This window comes from Glycine max, chromosome 7 (assembly GCF_000004515.6).
Source record: "Glycine max cultivar Williams 82 chromosome 7, Glycine_max_v4.0, whole genome shotgun sequence".
NCBI lineage: Eukaryota > Viridiplantae > Streptophyta > Magnoliopsida > Fabales > Fabaceae > Glycine > Glycine max.
This window is the reverse complement of record NC_038243.2, coordinates 3,143,916-3,164,177: the sequence shown is the minus strand read 5'-3', so window position 1 is coordinate 3,164,177 and position 20,262 is coordinate 3,143,916. Positions and strand designations below refer to the sequence as shown.

General features: G+C 30.2%; 2 protein-coding genes across 2 annotated transcripts; both read right to left on the bottom strand.

The window, feature by feature from the left end:
• Positions 1–403: 403 nt before the first annotated feature.
• LOC100802107 (WAS/WASL-interacting protein family member 3) lies at positions 404–1,880 on the bottom strand. The gene has a single exon (XM_003528457.5). The coding sequence runs from the start codon at positions 1,394–1,396 to the stop codon at positions 911–913; it is 486 nt and encodes a 161-aa protein (XP_003528505.1). The 5' UTR covers positions 1,397–1,880; the 3' UTR covers positions 404–910.
• Positions 1,881–16,141: 14,261 nt separating this feature from the next.
• Positions 16,142–20,185, bottom strand: LOC100805489 (AP2-like ethylene-responsive transcription factor AIL1). The gene is made up of 9 exons (XM_006583096.4): positions 19,546–20,185; positions 18,648–19,197; positions 18,455–18,537; positions 18,214–18,222; positions 17,921–18,009; positions 17,629–17,702; positions 17,479–17,529; positions 17,263–17,339; positions 16,142–17,022 (listed from the first exon to the last, which is right to left on the bottom strand). The coding sequence occupies exons 1-9, from the start codon at positions 19,751–19,753 to the stop codon at positions 16,424–16,426; spliced, it is 1,740 nt and encodes a 579-aa protein (XP_006583159.1). The 5' UTR covers positions 19,754–20,185; the 3' UTR covers positions 16,142–16,423.
• Positions 20,186–20,262: the final 77 nt, after the last annotated feature.

The window sequence follows — 20,262 nt, the reverse complement described above, 5'->3', positions numbered from 1 at the left end:
TCTATCACAAAATATGTGGCATCTAAAAGCAACATTCTGTGTATTGACTAGATAGATAGACAGGATATCCCTATAAATCGTACTAGTTTCCAAAGGCACAATTCAAAAATCAAATTGTGAACATCCTCGAGACATATAATACTCCATGGGGAGGTTTCCACCAAATTAAGGTTCAAATTATAGCGTGTTTGAAAATCCCCTTTTGAAGTTCATTTACTTTCTAGATGGCAAAGCAGAACATCATCTCTATCTATCATTAAAAAAGAAGAAAGAATGGTCGTTTAAGGGTGTGCCAGACATTAGAAAAAAGATTCTATATTTCTATTGAAGCAACAACAGAATAACAAATGTCAACAGTTCTAATGTACTACTAGATAACTCTAGACACAAAGACAAAAGAATATAAGAACATTGAACCTGACATCATCAATTCGAGGTGAAAAGCCAAAGAATATAAGATTGTGTCATTGTTAATCCTTTAAGGATTCCTAACATCATTGTACACGGAACATGTTAGAGAAAAATCAAATTAAAAAAAAAAATAATAAATAAAAAGGTACATGAGGGCTACTTTTTCTTTTCCATTATAAGCCAGCCAATGTAATGGAACTAAGGGAAAAAGGGGCAACACAACTTGAAACGTGAAGGAAACGTGAACTAGCAGTACCAATATACACAGTAACGCCAAAGGGGCCGAAATGATGGCATCAATTGCACAATTCATGTTCCAATGATTCCTCAAATTCTCCATGTCTTTCCATGCTTGCCTTTTTCATGTTCCTCCCACCAGATTCTGCAAAATCCAACCAATATTCCCCTTCCTCGAACCAAACCTCGTTCAGCAAAGAATTTCAACCCATTAAATTAAAATAAAAAAAGAATTTGATAAGAAAACCGTGGAAAATCTCGTTCAAGAACAACTCTCGTATCTGTCATCGCTCTTCAAAAGTTGTCTTCTCTTGATTACCAAGAACCCAACCACGCCAACTTGCATGATTGCCGCAATGCCCACAAACAAAAGTCCAACCTTTTTACCGGCATTCATCTTGTGCGGTGGTGGTGGTGGCGGCGGCGGAGGCGGTCTGCGGTGGCGGCGGCGGCGGTGAGGAGGTCTTCTCACGTTGGGCATATTGTTAGGATAGGGCGGCGGCGCTCCCGGCGGGGGAACGAAACTGAGTGTCATAGATTTTGAGGGTGGCGGCGGAGGAGACAGTGACAACGGCGGAGGAGGTGGCGGAGGAGGCGGAGGCAGCGGTGGACTTGACACCCAATACGCCGGTGGTGCTAATTCAGCGCCATTGTTCCCATTTTGCGTCTGCGATTGGACAATAAATGCGTAAAAGCTAATTGAAATACCGAAAATAACCAAACTCAAGGGCGAAAACGCTGAATCCATCGATTTAGAAGAACGATTTGAATCTCTCAATTAGGGCTTCCAGTTTTCAGAGGGGGTTTCTCCGCAACTACCCCCTTTCGTGTCGGGGGATTATCCAATGAAATCAAACGATCCCTTTGAATCTAGGGCCTTCCAGTCGAAATGGGTCGGGCGCAAAACCCTCGCCTTTTCTCGTTCTCCGTCCGAAACAGAAACGTAGCCCCAAAACAGTGCTCTCTAGGGTTTTTGATATTCAGCCACCAGAAATTAGAAGACAAAAGAATGCGTGCCGGTTTTGAGAAATTGAAGTAAAAGGGCGAGCAAATCTGGAGAGAGATATGGGATCAGACCCAGAGAAAGGGGTGGATTGAATTTCTCTGGGGTTTCTCTCCCACCTTCTCAGAAATGGGAAGGGGGAATGCAATTGAGAGAGAGAAAGTATACGCGGGCTTCAACGGTTGGCCTAATTTAGGCGAGTGATGAGGTTGGAACAATGGAATCTTTGGACCTGTCATGACTCACGAAGACAGAGGGAGTTAGAGAGAGATTGTGACATGACGTGTCATAAATGGTGGGGCCCTATATAGTAAGGCACTGTTTGATTGTGTGGGACCCTTTTTGGTATAATAGTCATGGGTGAGTGTGATGTGGAGGTACTCTTCCTAAGGTTGGGTCCATCATATCCTTCATATAAATAACCCCAAAAAAATTTAGATCCATTTGTGGGGTCTCAAACTGGGATTGGCTTCATTGTTAGAGATTAGAATTGGAAACCACTCCCCCTTCACAAAACAACAATGCCAGCAATAGTCTCCTTTCTTTTTCTTTTTCTTTTTTTATTCCTATCCTACTTTTATCATCAAATTGTATTATTTTGTTACGTTTTGTTAAGATTTTAGAATATTTTGTTCGTATTTGTACTATTTAAATATTTGTCAAACAGATCATCAATCAATTGAAGTTACAAAAGTAAGAATGTAGTTCGCATATTTAAGAGGAAAAAATAGTTCATATAGTTTTAGCTTTTTTTTTTTTCTCAACTCATAGTTTGTTAATTTTTATTTATTCGTATTGAAGGTGGAGTATAAGTATTTTATATTCACATTGTATTGTCTGTCACAGTAACATTGACATTATATCAGAAAAAAAAAACAATAATATTGACATACTTCATATTAGTGAAAGTTTTCATTATTTCTCTCACATTAACCATACATTTTGGAGATACAAGCAACGAAGGTCTTGGTATTCTGACAATCTGGGATTGCTTTTATTAATGACTCATCAATGTACCTTTTAATTAACATCAAAGCATAGTGTTTAGACCTAACTAGTCTAATTTTTATGAGCAGTTTTCCTTCATTAGTACCTGTCTCAATAAAAAGATTATATTACTCACCCTTCATTACTTCTAGCTAAGTCAATGTCCAATAAAATCATGTCTAAAAAAAAAAAAGGTCCAATAAATTCAATGCTACCTGAATATCATTTAGTCATTTATTATAATTATTTATTGTCAACATCTTTATTTGAAAAATGAAAATATTTACAAAGTAACTGATAACAGGAGAAATTAAACAATAAAAAACATTTCTCTATTGGGCAATCATGTATAAAGACCTTGGTGCTTAGCTATTGTTAGTTGTTAGCTATATATATATATATATATATATCCATCCTCAGCAATAAATACCTAAAGCATTAAACGATCTTGCAAACTAGGGCCTATAGAGGATGCTCTTGTGCATGGTCTTCTATATATTATGCATGCCGCTCAACATCTTAAAGATGGTTTTGTCATTAGAGTGAGCAAGGCACATGTTTCCTTTTGGTATGATATAAAGGGCTTCCAAAAGGTTATGTTTGTACAATGATGGATTTTGAACACATTCTAGACATTTAATTGTTTTTATTTTTTTAACTCTCTAATTTATAAAAAAAATCTGATTAATTCAAAGTTCAACTAAAAAATAAATAAAACTTGACTAATAATTATTTCAATCAATAATTAAATTCAGTACTATTCAAACGAAATCAAAACACACCCAATTATTAATCAAGGATGTTTAAACTAAATGGATCTTGAAATTTTAATATGCTTGCCACACATATTCCTATTCCCCAAGACATAAAGCACTGCATTATCAGTATTATTTGGGCTTGATCTTTGATCAGGATGTTTTTCTGTTAGTTCCGCCTATAAGTGGCTTCTCTCAATGGCTCCTCCTATCAAGATAAACTCGCATGTAAACGTGGTCCTGGCTATGGTCACTACCCCTCCCAGAAAATATAAAAAAATTTCTTTCGTTGGCTTCTCACAAAAGCCTTCCTACTAAACAAACAAAAAAAAAATCAAATATAACATAATTTTCATCATGGGTAACATATATCATGAGCAATAATTACAAAAATTTCAATACTTATTGCTAACGAAAATTTTATTGTCCTTGCATTTTAAAAATATCATTCTTAAAAAATTTATTCGACATAACCCCTTCCTTCTTCAATTGTCTTTATTAGAGAGAAATTTATATACCTCAAAACCACTAAGTGTTTATAGTCTTAATCAATCTTAATTTCCTAACATGTAAATGATATTTTTTTAAAACTTTTTATAGATTGAAAATTTTTGTTTTTATTTTGTAAAGATTGACCGAAACCATACATATATATTGATATCGGACCATACAATATTTTCTTCTTATTAGCATACAATGTTAATTACCCAACTTAAACGCCTTGTATTCACAAGAGAAAAAGTGTGAAAGACTAATATAAAAAATAAAATAAAATTTTCTAAGAAAAATTAAACAAAATGAACTCTCGATAAAATATTTAATAATCATGTTAAATGTCTGATATTTAATTACTATTTTTATTAAAACTTTACTTTTTATCATATTATTAATTAATTAGCATCAAAAGCGGTTAAAATATTTCATTAAAATATACTAACTCCACTAATGATCAATAACTAATTAAGATAAAGTACAATTTTAATAAATATTTTAAGTACCCTGTCTTATATATGATAAAAGTCGTTTAAGTTGTATGGAATGATTAATCTAATTTATGAAACTTTTAGAAACCTCTATTAGTTCTTGATTTTACGAAAAGTCGATTACTTTAATCTTGTTTGGTATAAAATAACACTAAAAAATAATTAAAGTAAATGACATTAGAGACTGATAAACTTTCTTTAGAATATTAAGAACTAAAATACCTTCTGTAAAAAAAAAAGAATTAAAATACCTAACCTCGACCATCTTACTAGTGTCTCAAATAGCAGTCTTGTTTGTTTTTGGTCGTAGGTATAAAAAACAAATGTTTGAATCTATGTGGCCGAAAAAACAAAACTCATAACAGTCGGGTAAATGTCTCAAGGTTTATTGAACTGGGCTGGACCACCAAGAAATTTTATGAACCCAAGTTTGGGTTTTGATTTCTAAAAGAGTCCGGGCTGAAAAATTTGTGGTAGAGCATCAGCAGATGGGTTCGACATTCTATTTCTGAAATTGTTTAAAATTTACATCAAATTATTAAAAAGGTTTAGAAGTCGAAATCTTGATGGAATTTGATGATAATAATTTTTAAATTTTTTTGTGCTTAAAATGTGATGTTTTAATTGGTAAATTTTAAGGATAAAATAGTATAAAAAAACTAGTTTAATGATTTCAAATTCACGGAGATTCTGGGGATAAAAGATAATAACGTTGAGAGTTTCAAATAGAAAAAACTAATGAAATAATTTGACTGTAATAAATAAAAAAAATTCATTTAGAGTGAAAAATTATTAGAGGATCAGAATTATGTATTAACCATAATAAAGAGACAAAACGTAAAACTAAGTTAAAAGCAAAAGTTTTCAAATTAAATTTACGAGACATGCAAAGTTCCACTGAGATGTTTTACTTATAAAAAAAAACTAGTAGAACTGGTATTGTCCTATAGCCATCCACCATAGGTATATGTATAATTCGGTACGGAAGAAGTAAATTTGAATGCAATATCTAGAGATAATTAGATTGCATGATAATGTGATATTCAAATGAAAAACCGTTAATTTGGAAAGACTGTAAAATGAACAATAAATTAAAGGCAATTCGAAATTTAAAGAATTGTAGCTTTAGAATTTACCAAAGTTGGTTTTTGGTTGTGATCTGTGAAGACTGTCTCGAACATGTGACCATTGATGGTATTGTAATAAGCAAACCATTAGACCGTAGACTTTGTCATTAGAAATTACCACAAAAGTTTCATGTTCTTGAAGTGTAAATTTGCAATAAAATAAATTTGGAAGTAATGTATTGTTCTAAAGAAATAGACTTTGCAAGAATGTAAAAAAAATGCAACGAAAACGAATGACGAGAGTAGGTTGAAGCAAGTAATTAAAATTACAATGAATTGTAATTAATGAAAAAGGAGTAAAGTGTTGGAAATGTAAATTAAAGATAAAAAAAAAGAAGAATAGAAGAAAAAATACGAAAATATAAATATCTTAAAATAATAAAAATAAAGAACTGAGAAGTAATTAGAGATTGAAAAAAAATGGTGAAACATGAAGACTTTATTTAAATGTGGTTGGAAATATACACTTGACTCTTTAAACTAATAGTCATTTTGATGTTCACAAGGGATTAGGAATTACAAAATATTTTATGTAGTTTGTTAGGAATTACACAACGAAAATGACTTACAAATTAAAGGTGATGAAATATGATGCAAACAACAATCTACTGTAAGTGCCTACAATCAACTTATTGAGATGTGGACATCCAACTTAGTCTAAGAGACACTTGATAACTACCGATAATTTTGACTTGAAATTCTAGAACCCTTATCACACAATCATCTCTCTTCTGATACGTAGTCCTTTTTCCTCGTCAAACTTTCTTATCGTTTTACTATGCTTTTCAGTTAAAACTGGTTTTGATTCCTTCTTGAAATCTTTATTATTCGTACAATATAACTTGAATAAACTTCATGCTTTAAATTACACAGCCTTTCAACAAATCAAAATTCGCAAATATCAAAATAATGTTTCCAACACTTGCACAACGTGGTTGAGACTTAAGAAGGATAATAGACACGTGGAGGAATAAGGAAAGATAAGAAGAGATTAATATATTTACAATAAAACTTATTAATAATTATATAAATTTTAGATTTAAATATATTTTTTAATCCTTGTAACTAAATATGCTAAATTTTGATTCTAGTTTTTAAATTTTGTGTCAGTATATTTTAAAAAAAAAATGTTTAATTACTCATTTGGTCCTTATAGTTTCATCATTTGTATTTTTTAGTTCTTATACTTTTAAACTAATTTTTTAGTTCCTATAATTTATATTTTAATTTTTTTTAGTCCGTGTAATTTGAAAGTGATTTTTTTAGTCCTTATAATTTATATTTTAATCATCTTTTAGTTTCTATAATTTGAAAGTGATCTTTTTAGTTTCTATACTTCATATTTTAATTCTTTTTTAGTTTTTATCATCAAAATATGAGTAATATTATCAATTGCGATTAATTACAAAAATATTAACAAGTGATTCGTAACTAATTTATTACAAAATAATTTGTAATAAAAAATAATTGATAATTTATAATTAATTTGTAGCTGATTATTTTTATATATTTTTTATAATAATAATTAAAAGGTAATTAAAATACAAATTAAAATGACTAAAAATATTACTTTCAAATTATAGGAATTAAAAGAAAATTAAAATATAAATTATAAAAACTAAAATGATCATTTTTATACTATAATGATTAAAAAAAATTAAAATGTAAACTTTAAGAATAAAAAAATCACTTTCTAACTATAAGAACTAAAATTTGAAATGAAGACCAAATAAATAATTTATCTCTTAAAAAAATATTTTGATTATCATTTAATGATAACTTATCTTAGACATAAATATTTTTATTATGTTAATGACTAGTCTCAATATGTGACATCATGACATATTTAAATACATGTGACATTATGACATTATGACATTAATAAGTGGTAGAAAAGCAAGAATAAATATTGCAGGTTACACAAAGAAAAAATCACCTATAAAATAATGGGCTTATTAATTTTATTTGATGTCTTTCACGAAACGCAATGTTACTTGTTGCAACAAGAAGAAGAGAATCTATTGCAGTGGAGGAAATAAAGAGCAAGAAGCATGTTGGCGGGATCCAGGTCTCCAGCCGCAGTAACGCAGTCTCTTTTTACAGTATCGTCCCAAAAGTGTCAGCTAACAATTGTCCTTCCTTGCTCTAAAGTCTAATGCTTATGCCTATGTCATTATCTCTCATGCATCTTTCTTTCTCCCCATTAACAACTCACCACTTAAATATATATATATAAGATTTTTTTTATATTTTCAATTAATCAAATATCATCAAAAATATGACTTTTGAGTTAATTATTATAAAAATTAATAAAATACTTGTCATAGAATACAACTTATAATTAAATGTATATTATCAATACGTATATTATTTACATATAGAAAACTGTTAATAACACATTTTTTTGCATATACTCTTAATAACACATGTAATGAGAGTTGTTTAATTATATATTGTATGGGTTTCTTAACAATAAAATACATGCTTATTTAATTTGTTATTTGATATGTTACGTTTGATTGACTTACTTAAAGTTAGAGATTCTTGCACACATAAGCAACCATTCCATATAATATAAGTTATTTAATATTCGTGTGTACATGTTGGAAAGATAATATGTGATATTGAAGAGAAAGAAATAATATATATATATATATATATATATATATATATATATAAAACTTGTAAGTTAAGGAACTTGTTGGTAAGAACTTCTATTATTTATAAAATAAAATATAAAAACTCACATTAAAGTAAAAATCGATTGGGCTATTTAAAATTGAAGTGACATGTATGATCTTATTTAATGAGATAAAGTGAGTTATTTACAACAACATTATAAATACTTAAATAACTCTTTATTAATATTATTTAGGTAACATTTATTAAAAAATATAAAATTAATTAGGAAAGGGATTTATTAAACAAGAATACAAGACTCACAAAATTTTATAATTTTTAATAAATTATAATTAATATAAAAAGCGTTAAAATACGATACTACTGGTATTTGTCCTTACTTTATTATTCTTATTATAATAGCAGTGTAGTAATTTTCAGACTCATGGGGGGACACAAACTGGTATGTTGGAATTGTTGAGACAGAGGAGTGAGGGTGGGAAGTGAATGAAGGTAAAGGCAGTGAGAATGCATGGGCCAAAAGGAAAAGCAACCTTCGTTCCATTGTGGAGAAAAAAAGGGCTCATTGTTTATTGCAGCCTGGTCCCATGCATCTTTTTTCCTTTACTACATTTCGATATTATTTTTCCCTAAAAAATAAAAAGATGATGAGAAAGTGCGAAAGTTTTGAGTTGGAGGACACACTGAAGTGAAGAAAGGATAGTAGTATGTGACTATGTGCATTACATGCCAAAGCATTGGAAATTGAGGCTAAATTTCTTACAGTGGTTAAAATTCAGCTGGTTGCTACAGGGCACCCCAGGTGGCCATTTGGAGGAATGGGGATGTCCCTATATCTCTGTGCCACCATACCATTATCACCATTCAGGAATTCAATCGTGACATCTATCATTATAAATATGATTAATATCTTAATTTTGGTAGTTCAACATAATTATAACTGCCACTTTAATTGTTTTCGTGAGAAGGACTCTCTCTATGAACTATCCCCCATAAATACAAAGGAGGCACTTATACAACGCAGTACGCATACGTTAAACAATACCAGCCAAATGGGATACGTTTGCTTATTTTTTATTCAAAACCATTATTATATTATTAAGTAAATACGCAATACAATGCCAATGTAAACAATTTTTACATTATTATTTAATCAAAAATTATCATATATGATAAATATGTTCACTTAATAATATTATTTTAAAAGTTATACCATTCATATTTTTTTATTAGTTAATAGTGTGAAAAATTTATACCAACATTATATAGAAATTAAATTCTATATTTTTTACTATTGAATTATATATATATATATATATATATATATATATATATATATGAAGTTTAATACTATCATTTTAATGAATATATAGTCTATATATATTGATAGTGTAAGTTTTTTTAACTTTATTATTCAATCATAACTACCATTTATCATAATTTATATATTAACTTTTAAAATAAATATTTTGTTAAATTCCATTATAATTATTATGGCATAAAAGTTAATCAACTCCTTTATAGAAGATTATTCTAATGTAGAAAAAGGTATCAAATTACTAATGTACTTGCCACAAAAGAATTTCAGAATCAGAGTAGACCATATATTATAAAATAGTGGATTATGTTGTAAATTCCAGTTGACTAGATCTTAGCATCATCATATCTCATCAAACTCCTGCAACTTTTGATTGGATTTGAAATGAATTAGGGTTGGTTAGATTCAAATGCAAGAGTCTAGAATTGGAAGTCAAAGTATTTAGAAGGGTGGTGTGAAAAATGCAAACGCAGGACGACGCATCCTAGGCTGCTGTTTGCAGTAGTCTATAGAGAATGACCTGTCTATTCCATCCATAACAACTCACAGAGCCTTCAAATTAAAGCCACACAGAGAAGTACCTATTGAGGGAAAAAAATGCTCAAACTGTCACGCCAGCATGCATCCAAGCCAAGCCATGCAATCTCTGAACTTAGCTTTTATCCTATTCTTCCCTACACAAAGCCCTAAAAAAAAAATATGCCATATAGCAGCAACAGTACACACCATTTACCTAGCCCAAACATAGCATAGCATAACATAAATGCTTCTCAATTGATATATTAAATTTTAAAAATTTTATTTTAATTTTTATATTTTTAACATGTATTTTTTTTTAATTTTTTATTAGAAACATTAGTGTTATATTAACTTTTAAATTTTAAAATAATTTAATGATATTTTTAATTCGTTATATTTTAAAAGTTTCATTCTATTTTTTATATTTTTAAAATATATTATTTTAGTTTTTTGTCTTTCAATTTTTCATTAAAAACTTAGTATTAGTCAATGTTTTAAATTTTAGAATATTTAAGTTAACATGACGATTAAAAATCGTCACCATCTTTATTTATTTAAAAAATTAAAAATCATTAAATAAATGAAGAAAAATAGATTTAAAACTACAAATAATAACAATCTTCACTCTTATATTATTACTTATATTATTTTTTTCATTCAACTTAATAATTTAATAACAATAATAATTTCATTCACTAATTATTCCCAAACACAATAAATAAGAGGTCCTTCTTCTTCTGCCGTTTCATCTCTCATTACCAACCCAAAAATATTGTTATCTTGTCCCCACTCTCGTATTTATCGCAACCTTCCTATGAGGCTTCGAGGTTGAAAGAGATAATAATTTTTTTAATTGTTTATTTTTTAAAAAATAAAAATGAAGATATTGGTGATTTTTAGCTTTCATTGTATAAAATTAATTATTCTGGAAGACTTAATATCATTTATGACCCACTATATTTCAAAGTTATTTTACTTTGGTATATTAAATTTTAAAAGTTTCATTATGATTCGTTATGTTTTTAAAAAAGTTAATTATTTTGAAAGACTTAATGTCATTTATGATCCACTATGTTTCAAAGTTGTTTTATTACGGTACATTAAATTTTAAAAGTTTCATTATGATTCATTGTGTTTTTAAAATGTATCATTTTGAAGTTTTTTAAAATTTAAAAGTTAACATAACATTAATGTTTCCAATAGAAAATTAGAAAAAAAATGACTAAAATGATATATTTCAAAAACATAAAGAATGATAATAAAAATTTTAAAATTTAATTAAAAAAATGATATTAAGCCTAACATAAGTAACATCCAGCTTGCTACAGGTTATTTTAAACATAATCTATTAAAATATAACTAGCTTGTGTAGGCATACACATGCACACTTAATATTTTAATATGCATGTACTATTTATTATCTAGCTATTATTTTCTAAACATGTCATTTACCATATACTAATATATATGGAGAAGAGAGATTCACTTCCTCTAAGACTAACTTTTTAAAATTATTTCTTTTTTTCATCATTTATTTTTTAGATCTAATGATTATATTAAGTAACTAAATTAGATCTAAAAAATAAATAGTGATAATAAGAAATAATTTTAAAAGAGTTACACGTGGATCTCTCATATATATAATTTTGTCTTTCACATAATTGATATATATTTGGTTTGTAATTCGAAAATTTTGCCACATACATTCTAATATATATCCAATTAATGAAACCAAAATGAACGCAAAATTCATTAGCAAAATTACTTTTACCTTAAAAATAATTTTGGAACTACATGACAATATGCTCTTAACCAACATGTATAGTATACAAAATACTATGTATATGGTATAGCATACATGATGCTTAGTTGTTGGATACCTGCAAGAAGCATTTTTAATTTTTTTGTGAGGTAAGAGTGTGATCTGTTGGATTTGGAGATTGCATCACAGTTACTGTAGACGTGAACAGGTTGGAAATAGGGTGGTAATGATGGAGAAATGTCTCTGGATATTTAAGCATCTTGTCCTGTACGTGTTGTGTCTTTTTCTGTGGCTCTTGCGTCTCATGGCCCTCTCTGCCACCTTGTGCATATTTTCTCGTCTGCCCAGAATCTCTCACTAAATTTTCTCTTTGCAGCAGCAAGGCCCCCCCCTCCCCTCAATCCGTACAACTTGTTGCAGTGATAAATTTTTTGTCCCCTTTTCCCAATTCCTTCCTACAAAGAAAGCTATAATATAATAATTAGCATATCAAACCATCTTTGAACTTAAAGATTTATAACTAAATCAATTTAGTGTTTCATGCAAAAGTATATGTTTTCGTTAAACACTGTGAATATATTGACTTATGTTTGAGAGGCCAAACTGAGTTCAATTAGCAAAACCGGATTATAGTCAACGTGATGTCGAAGTTAACAAGTTGATAAATGCTCCCTCCAACACAACATATGATCTCTTATAGGATGAAATTTATGTTTCACTAAGGGTATATGTTTGGATTGTACCGTTGGATTCCTTTCAAAAATACGTTCAGAGTAAAAGATACACCGAGTATTCATTAGCAAAAATATGTTTAGCATAAAAAATACGTTCATAATGATTATCCAAACATATGTGAGTCTTAATTCTCATTTAATTTTCAAGTTTTTGAGACTCACAAGTCACATGGATTTAGTTAATAAAAGATAAAAGATAGTATATATAACTGTAAAAAAATGTTAGAGAATCTATTACTAATTATCCTTTATTTAGTTTGAGAAAATATTTTGTTTTATTTTTCTATTTTTAATTACAAAAATATATAATCTTATTTTTCACTTTCTTAATTTCTTGTTTTCAAATTTTCATACAGAAAAATTGAAACCAACAATTATTCTTTTTTAAATTTTTTTTCATTAATTCTTATATAAAATGAAAAAAAAATATTTTCTCATATCAAATAACCCTAATTTTTTATTGGCTACCTACTATGCTAGCATATCAAAATAAATGAATATTTATATCACTTGAAAATAATTAATTAAGTATTTTCAATATAACAAGAGAAAATATATTATACATTGATGTAGCATAAAATAATTTTACATTATCTTCTAATAAAAATTTATTATATATTTTAGATTTGTTAATTTTTATCATAATTATTTTAAAAATTATATTAATAATATTTTTTATTGGTTGATCATATAACTTTTTTACGCTAAAATCGCATAATCATTAAACTTGTATAATAAACCTTTTTACAGAGGTTGTTATATGATTAATTCCAAAATAAAAAATAAATAAATTTCTAGTCTTTATGGCATAAAGCTTAGAAATAATAAGTAATGATTTTTTTTCTTAAATCCGCTTGTTTTGTTTAATTTGATTTTATAATTTTTTTCAAAACAATAAAAAATCTCTAACTAATGTTTTTTAAGAGTATTTTTAAGAATTAATTAATATTTAAATAAATTTAATTATTTTGAAAATTAAATTTTTACTATTTTTGACATAGTAAATATCTTATTTTTTTTTATTACTTCTACATTACTTCAGGCTGTAGAAAAATATTGTAGAAATTGGAAACACTAATATACTAAAGACAAGAAAAAAGGTACTCCAATAAAGTGAGAAAAGGCACGCAATTTAAGGCACCACCCCACTTCTTTTCGTTCGTTATTTCATTCATTCCCTTTCTCTCGAGTCAAAAGGTGTCTTACCTTTTGGGAGAGAGTGCGCACCATACCCACGGGTGTATTTTAGCAAGCAATTCCCTACCGCTGCGCCGTACCATACTTATCGTAGTCCTCGTTCAGGCGACGCCTATTTGACTCAGTCAAGGAATATCCCAGTGCCTCTGAGTTGTGACCTGACCAACGGGGAAAAAAAGAAAACCTTAAATATTTCTCAACAAATTTTCCGGAAAATTATAGGTTTATAATGCAAACATTTAACAATGATAGTATAATTTGACTCTATCATGTGTTTATGATTCTTGCTAATTTTTTTGGTAACATTTAACTGAATTTTACCCGTAACACTTAAACGGCATCTATTAACTTTCTCGTAAATTTAAAATACTATCATAATTTAGTTCAATTAGTTTAAGAAGATGTTTAAATCATTATAAACTCTTAATATTTATTTTTAATTAAATTCTTACAAATAAAAATACTTAAGTAAAAAAATTTAAGTATTGGGATCAAATGAAATAAAAAGAACATGATTCTGAGATTATGTTTGAATCACAATAAAAAAAAAGAACATGATATTGAGATTATGTTTGAATAGCAATTAAAAAGGACATAAATTGATTTAGTTTGATGATAAATTAAGTAGAAAATGAAAATTATCTATGAAGATAAGTTATTGAAGTTATATGCTCTTTGAAAAAAGGAAAAAAAAAAAAAAAGATAATCAAATGTATGTTATTGTCGTCAAGTATAGAAAGACAATTATCAACGATTTTCCGACTGAAAGTACAAAAATATAAATGTTAACATCATAGATAATTAGTTTGAATAAGTTGTATAATTGTACAAATCTTGTAAATCGATTGTTGAGTTGAATTAAACTATAAATAGGCACAATGATGATCATTTTTCTTTTGTTACCAAGATCACATAAATCTTTACACCAATATGCTATATAAGGGAAATAACTTCCCGTTATAAAAAAAATTATTTCCTTTTGATCAATTTATATTTTATACAATTCTCTTCTTATACATTTCTTCTTGAAACTTTATACTTCTTCCAACATCCATTTCTTCTTTAAACTCAAACTCTTATATTTTCTATTCTTTTACTTTTTTTGCAACTTTCATCTTATTTTATATTTTACTTTCAATTTCCCTTTCCAGTACATTACATTTTTGTCATTTTAATCATTGCTTGCATTTCAATTAATCTACATTTTACTTTTATGTCATTTTATCTTTATTTGATTTATTTTCAAAACACTTTATTTTATAAGTCTTTTGATCTAATTTCATTGTAACTTTACTTCTTTTATTTATATTCACTTGTTAAAGAAAATCTATATTATCATAAAACTACAAACGTAACAATATAAGCATCATCATATTTTCGAACAAGTATAATTATTAAGATTTAGTTCTTTAACAAATCCTAATAATAGAATGACTATCTTCAATGATTATATGATAATCTTTTATTATGTCAAAATTTTATGTTTATTTGATTGATCTCATAATTCATTTAATTGAAAGTTATTTCAACTATTAGTTTGAATAAAAAATTTACAATTGCGATTCTATCACACTAAATAAAATAAGTTATTTGTGATGGATAAGAATCAAATGTGAAAACAATAACGAATTATATTTCAATCACTTAACAAATTTTCACCATAAACACCTGCATATTCCAACAAGACTATGCAATCTAGGCTAATCTCAAAAGGTAAAAGCTTAAAATACAAGGCATCAAATCAATTCAAAACACTAACATAAGTGAGAACAACATCGATAAATAATCTTTTTTATGTGATGATACTTTAACATCACTTATTTTAAACATCCTATCAATAATTCTTAATTTTATCTATATGCCTCCCTATCACATTATATCATTTATCATATTTATATTTTTAAAAAAAAAAATTTACTCTCTTTTTGTGTTCAATGGATATCATACCTATTAAGATTTTTTGATACCCAAAAACAATTAACACCTAAAAAGAAAGTGAAAAAGAGAGAAAAATATCGATGTGATAACTGATTTAATATGATAAAAAAATAGAGACAAATAAGAATTGTTGAAGTGATGTTTAAAATAAAATAGATGTTAAAATGTCATCACTCCTTTATTTCATTTCTGGTTGTTTTAAGTGCTTAAGAACTTGAAAGCAACGTGAAGAAGCTAAATAGGGAAATGCTTCGTCTTTGTCTTCCTCGTTTGTCGTGATGGCAAAAGACATCGATGTCTCCGTTTCCTTTATACCCCGTCCCCTTCCACTACTTTATTGTCATCTTTTATTTGCATGACAAACCGAACCAATTTTCTATGAAGATTCAGGCATCAAAATATCCCTTGTAGTAGTCAAAGAAAAAGTTAAGTACCCGTGCTAACTTGTGACATATGATATAAATTTTAGATGAATATTTAGTTACCAACCAAGGAGGATAGTAATTTTCAAGATCTTGGTACGAATCTCATGGTTGAATTTCAGCATTCCATTCTATTTTTTCTCGTAACCAAAGTGGATAATGTTTTGCAACTTAGTATACGTACCCTACCTACCAACAACAACAACAACAACAACAAGCACACAAGGAATGGGCACTACTGACATATCCCCTTTCTTTCAACATACAATAAAAGTTACCATGCCAAGCTACAATAATAATCATTCAATAATTCTGCCATCTGATCTTAGTTTTTTTTTTCCCTAACTAAGCTAATGTTTTTTGTAATCTCAACTCAACATAACATTCCCTTCATTCGTTCCACAAAGCAAACATGGGAACTTGATTAACCAATCCCAAATTTCCAAGCCTGTTGGTGCTCATGTGGTCGTTTTCATTGTTCCCATCATCATATTTTGGTCCATCAAGGGTGAAGTACCCATGTCCATAATCTGCTCCACTGACTCCAAACTCATTGGGTAGCCCCACAGAACACTTGGGGCTTTGAGGGTTCAAAGCATCCTTGTTGCTGCTTGGTGAAACCTGTTGTGATGATGATTCAGTGACATTGTTGTTGATGTTAGCACCATTCTCATTCTGTGCATGCACATCGCTGTTGGCATTCCACATCATGTTGGACAACTCATCAGAATGTTCACCATCAGTTATAGCCAAAGGAGGGGGCTGAGATGCCGGCGGCATCGATGAACCACACGAATTGAAGTCCTCGGCAGGAACCAGAGCTGGTGATTCTTTAGGAGACCGTTTTGCAAGATCTCCTGCAATGAGAGTGGAGCTTGAGCAGATTCTCTTCACATCATACCTACTTATGTCAAAGTTGGTCACAGCACTTGTTCCCCTGAACTTGATTGCTGCTATATCATATGCTTCAGCAGCTTCTTCTTGTGTGCCTACACAATTGTTATGGCTAGCCAATTAGATGACCATGGAATGCAAATCATGGGAAAGGGGAACGAACTAAAAAAAATGAAGGCAATCACATGAAAACTGACATGTGATATGGTAAAAGGCATCATTAAATTATATGTTGCACTATCATACATGAATAAAGGGAGGAAATATTGATTATTAACAAGGGAAAATGGAAGCTTAAAACAAAGGCAACAGGGAGATAGGGTCTATAAACTTACTAAATGTACCAAGATACAAGTCCTTGTTTCCTGCAACCCTTCCTATTCGGGCCTGCCACCTTCCATGTTGATGGTGTCTGAAATGATACAAGGAGAAAAAGACAAACGTTGGCCAATAATTGCCCACCTTAATTAAAAAGCTGAGAGTTGCAGAAAATAATTCATGGAAAACTTTAATCATATTAATGTTAAAGCACACATCACTTTAGTCCATACCTTGTCACACCTCTATACACAGATGCCCCTCTTGAAAATCCGCTGCTCTTCCTGCCCAAGGGAAACAAAAAGGACAATTCCTTCCATGTTGAATATATGAGGGGGAAAGAGAGAATTTACTAAGATCACATGGAAAACATTTAATTGTACCTTCTTAAATTGGCGACAAATTCTTGCCTGGTCATGTGCTTCATCTCTTCAAGTTCCTTCTCATAAGTGCTTAACTGAGCATTTAAGAAGCAGTAGACATGTAGAGTGATCACAGTTACTATGTAATGGTTCGAGCCACATAAATTAAATACATAGGATATATTTTGACTTTTCTAAACAATTTATTTCAATTCAATTCCCTTGTTTCTATTTAATTATTACTGTTGCAAGACTAAGAGCTAAGGTAAGACTTTTGCAAAGGAGAAAATTGTACAAGTTTCAGAAACCTTACAGGGAAATTTATGTGAGTTGTTGGACCCCAATACTTGATTGCAGCTAAGTCATAAGCCTTTGCTGCTTTTTCTTCCTTATCATAACCACCTAATAATAATACAATACAGAGATATAATTATTTTTGCCAAAAGCGATAAATTATCCTCAGAGGCTAAAGCACACTTTCCAATGCTTCAAATCTAGTAGCGTATCTAACCCGTAACCGTGTTATATAGTAAAGGGAAAGAGATTTACAAAGATGGTAAAGGAGTAAAGAGAGACAACTAATGCGTGTGAAGGAGTGTAACTCACCAAGGTAAACTGTGAAGATTTGAAGAATCCATTGAAAAAAAGGAGAAGGAATCCAACCAGTGCATGAAACAGACCGTTAGTATATTCTCTTTCAAAACAAGAGAGGAAAAAAAAAAGGAATAAAAATAGAAAAGGTTAAAGCACTTGTTTGGGTTCTTGAAAATGCTCTTCCTTCGATTAATGACAATAAACCAAAGAAACATTAAATAAAAAACGAAACCAAAAAGCATGTTTTTCTCACCTTGCCTTCCTTTCCTTGTTTGCCCTTCCTTTCTGCAACTATTGTCCCACAAATGGGCCTCATATCTCCCAGTCCATCTATGCCTAACAAAATCCAGGAACCACGAAAAGAAAAAAGAGCAAAATTCATCAAAATAAACAAAGCACTAAACCATGCAACAATTAAAAAAAACATTAAAATCTATTACTCCTACCTTGTAACACCACGGTATTGAGATGTTCTCTGCCCAAAAGTGTCAATAGATTTGCGAGGGACTGGTTCTCTAGCATGAGATTTTGCCATGACCCGTTTCCTACTATCCTCACTCACTTGAACAGAGGAAATTGCACCCACCCCATTTTGCATACCGGGGCTCATAGAGAGGGACAGAGATTGGAAATTGCACCCATTAGCTTCAGTTGAAGGTTTTCCATCAGAAGAAAACTGAGTTTGTGCCAACCAGGACTTGTACATGCCATTGGTGGGGATAAGGGCATGTGAGTTATCATTATATGCATGGAAAGATTGGTGGGGATAAGGGTTAGCGAGGCTCTCCCCAGTTTCAATCTCTGCATTGGTGCAAAAGCTTGGTGCTACATTAACATTGATTTTGGAAACATTGTTCTGGCTTTGGTTTTGGTCATGCTGAGTGTCTTGGCAAAAGACCTTAGTGGGGGAGTTTGAGTAGCCACCCAAAAAGTCCTCAAGCTTTGGACCTTTCTCGTTGGAATTCCCTCCACCTATTGCACTATCATATCTCCATTCTACAAGCAGCCACACAAATTTCATTGCTAATACTTAAAAAAGAAATAACCAATCAAGTGAAAGTACTGATTTCACAGCAAAATATCAAACTTTATCCAATAATCAAGTGAAATGGAACTGCTTTGGGCAACATGCAAGGGGTTGGAAGCAACACACAGAACACTCTCCACTCATCCAATAACAAAAATCACTCATTATGATGGAGAATCATAAGAGTTTGTTTTAGGAAAGAATAGTTACTTATTTTTTTCAAAAGTATTCTACAAAAAAAGATAACAAGCAATTATTTTTTTCAAATTTAAAAGGCCAAGGGTGCAAATAGAAGAGTGTAGGATGACATGCAATACCTTGAGATGCAGCAGAGTGGCTAAAGGAGTCAGCAACACAGAGAGAGCCATCAGAGCGAAGAGGCATAACAGACAAGTGAGGGTGAGAAGAAGGAGAAGGATGATGGTACCCTCCTCCTCCTCCTGCTCCACGCTCTTGGTTCTCTCTCTCAAATTCTTCATCAATCCTCAAGTGTGGAGTCAGAGAGAACCCCAACCAGTTACTCATATTAACACACTTTTTCACACACACACACACCGCTTACTCTTTTCTCAAGAAAACAATCCCCACAAACAAAACAGCACAAACTTACACAGTTACACCCCCACAGATCTTTCTCTCCCCCCCAAAATCTGAACTCCTTGTAGTATGTATCTATCTCTCTATGCAAGTTTTTGGAATGTTGGACTTTGAGCTCAAACTTCAAAGCTTGTTATGGTTGGGAACTTGGGATGGGGTTGAAAAGAATTTTTTTTTTTTTCCATTTCTTTTTTCACCCCTCTGAAGGTGTATCATAGTCATATAATCATGCGGGATTGATATGTTGTGGGTCTCTCCTAAAGGGTGTGTCTTGGTACATATGTATATATATATAATATAATATAATATGATGATTTTGTTGAGGTGGTTGGAGTGAAGGGGTTGAGACTTGAGAACTCTAGACAAAGTTCTCTCGTCTTATATTCTCAGCTCTGTGGTCTGTTTTTTCCTAATGAAAGAGTGTTGGGTTCTGTGCC

Excerpts from the sequence above, each read along its gene's own strand:
- LOC100802107 (XM_003528457.5), bottom strand. The coding sequence starts at position 1,396 with ATGGATTCAGCGTTTTCGCCCTTGAGTTTGGTTATTTTCGGTATTTCA.
- LOC100805489 (XM_006583096.4), bottom strand. The coding sequence starts at position 19,753 with ATGAGTAACTGGTTGGGGTTCTCTCTGACTCCACACTTGAGGATTGAT. Across the intron at positions 17,703-17,920 it reads CAACTCACATAAATTTCCCT|TTAAGCACTTATGAGAAGGA; the intron begins GTAAGGTTTCTG and ends TTAAATGCTCAG. Across the intron at positions 17,530-17,628 it reads TTTGTCGCCAATTTAAGAAG|GAAGAGCAGCGGATTTTCAA; the intron begins GTACAATTAAAT and ends TCCCTTGGGCAG.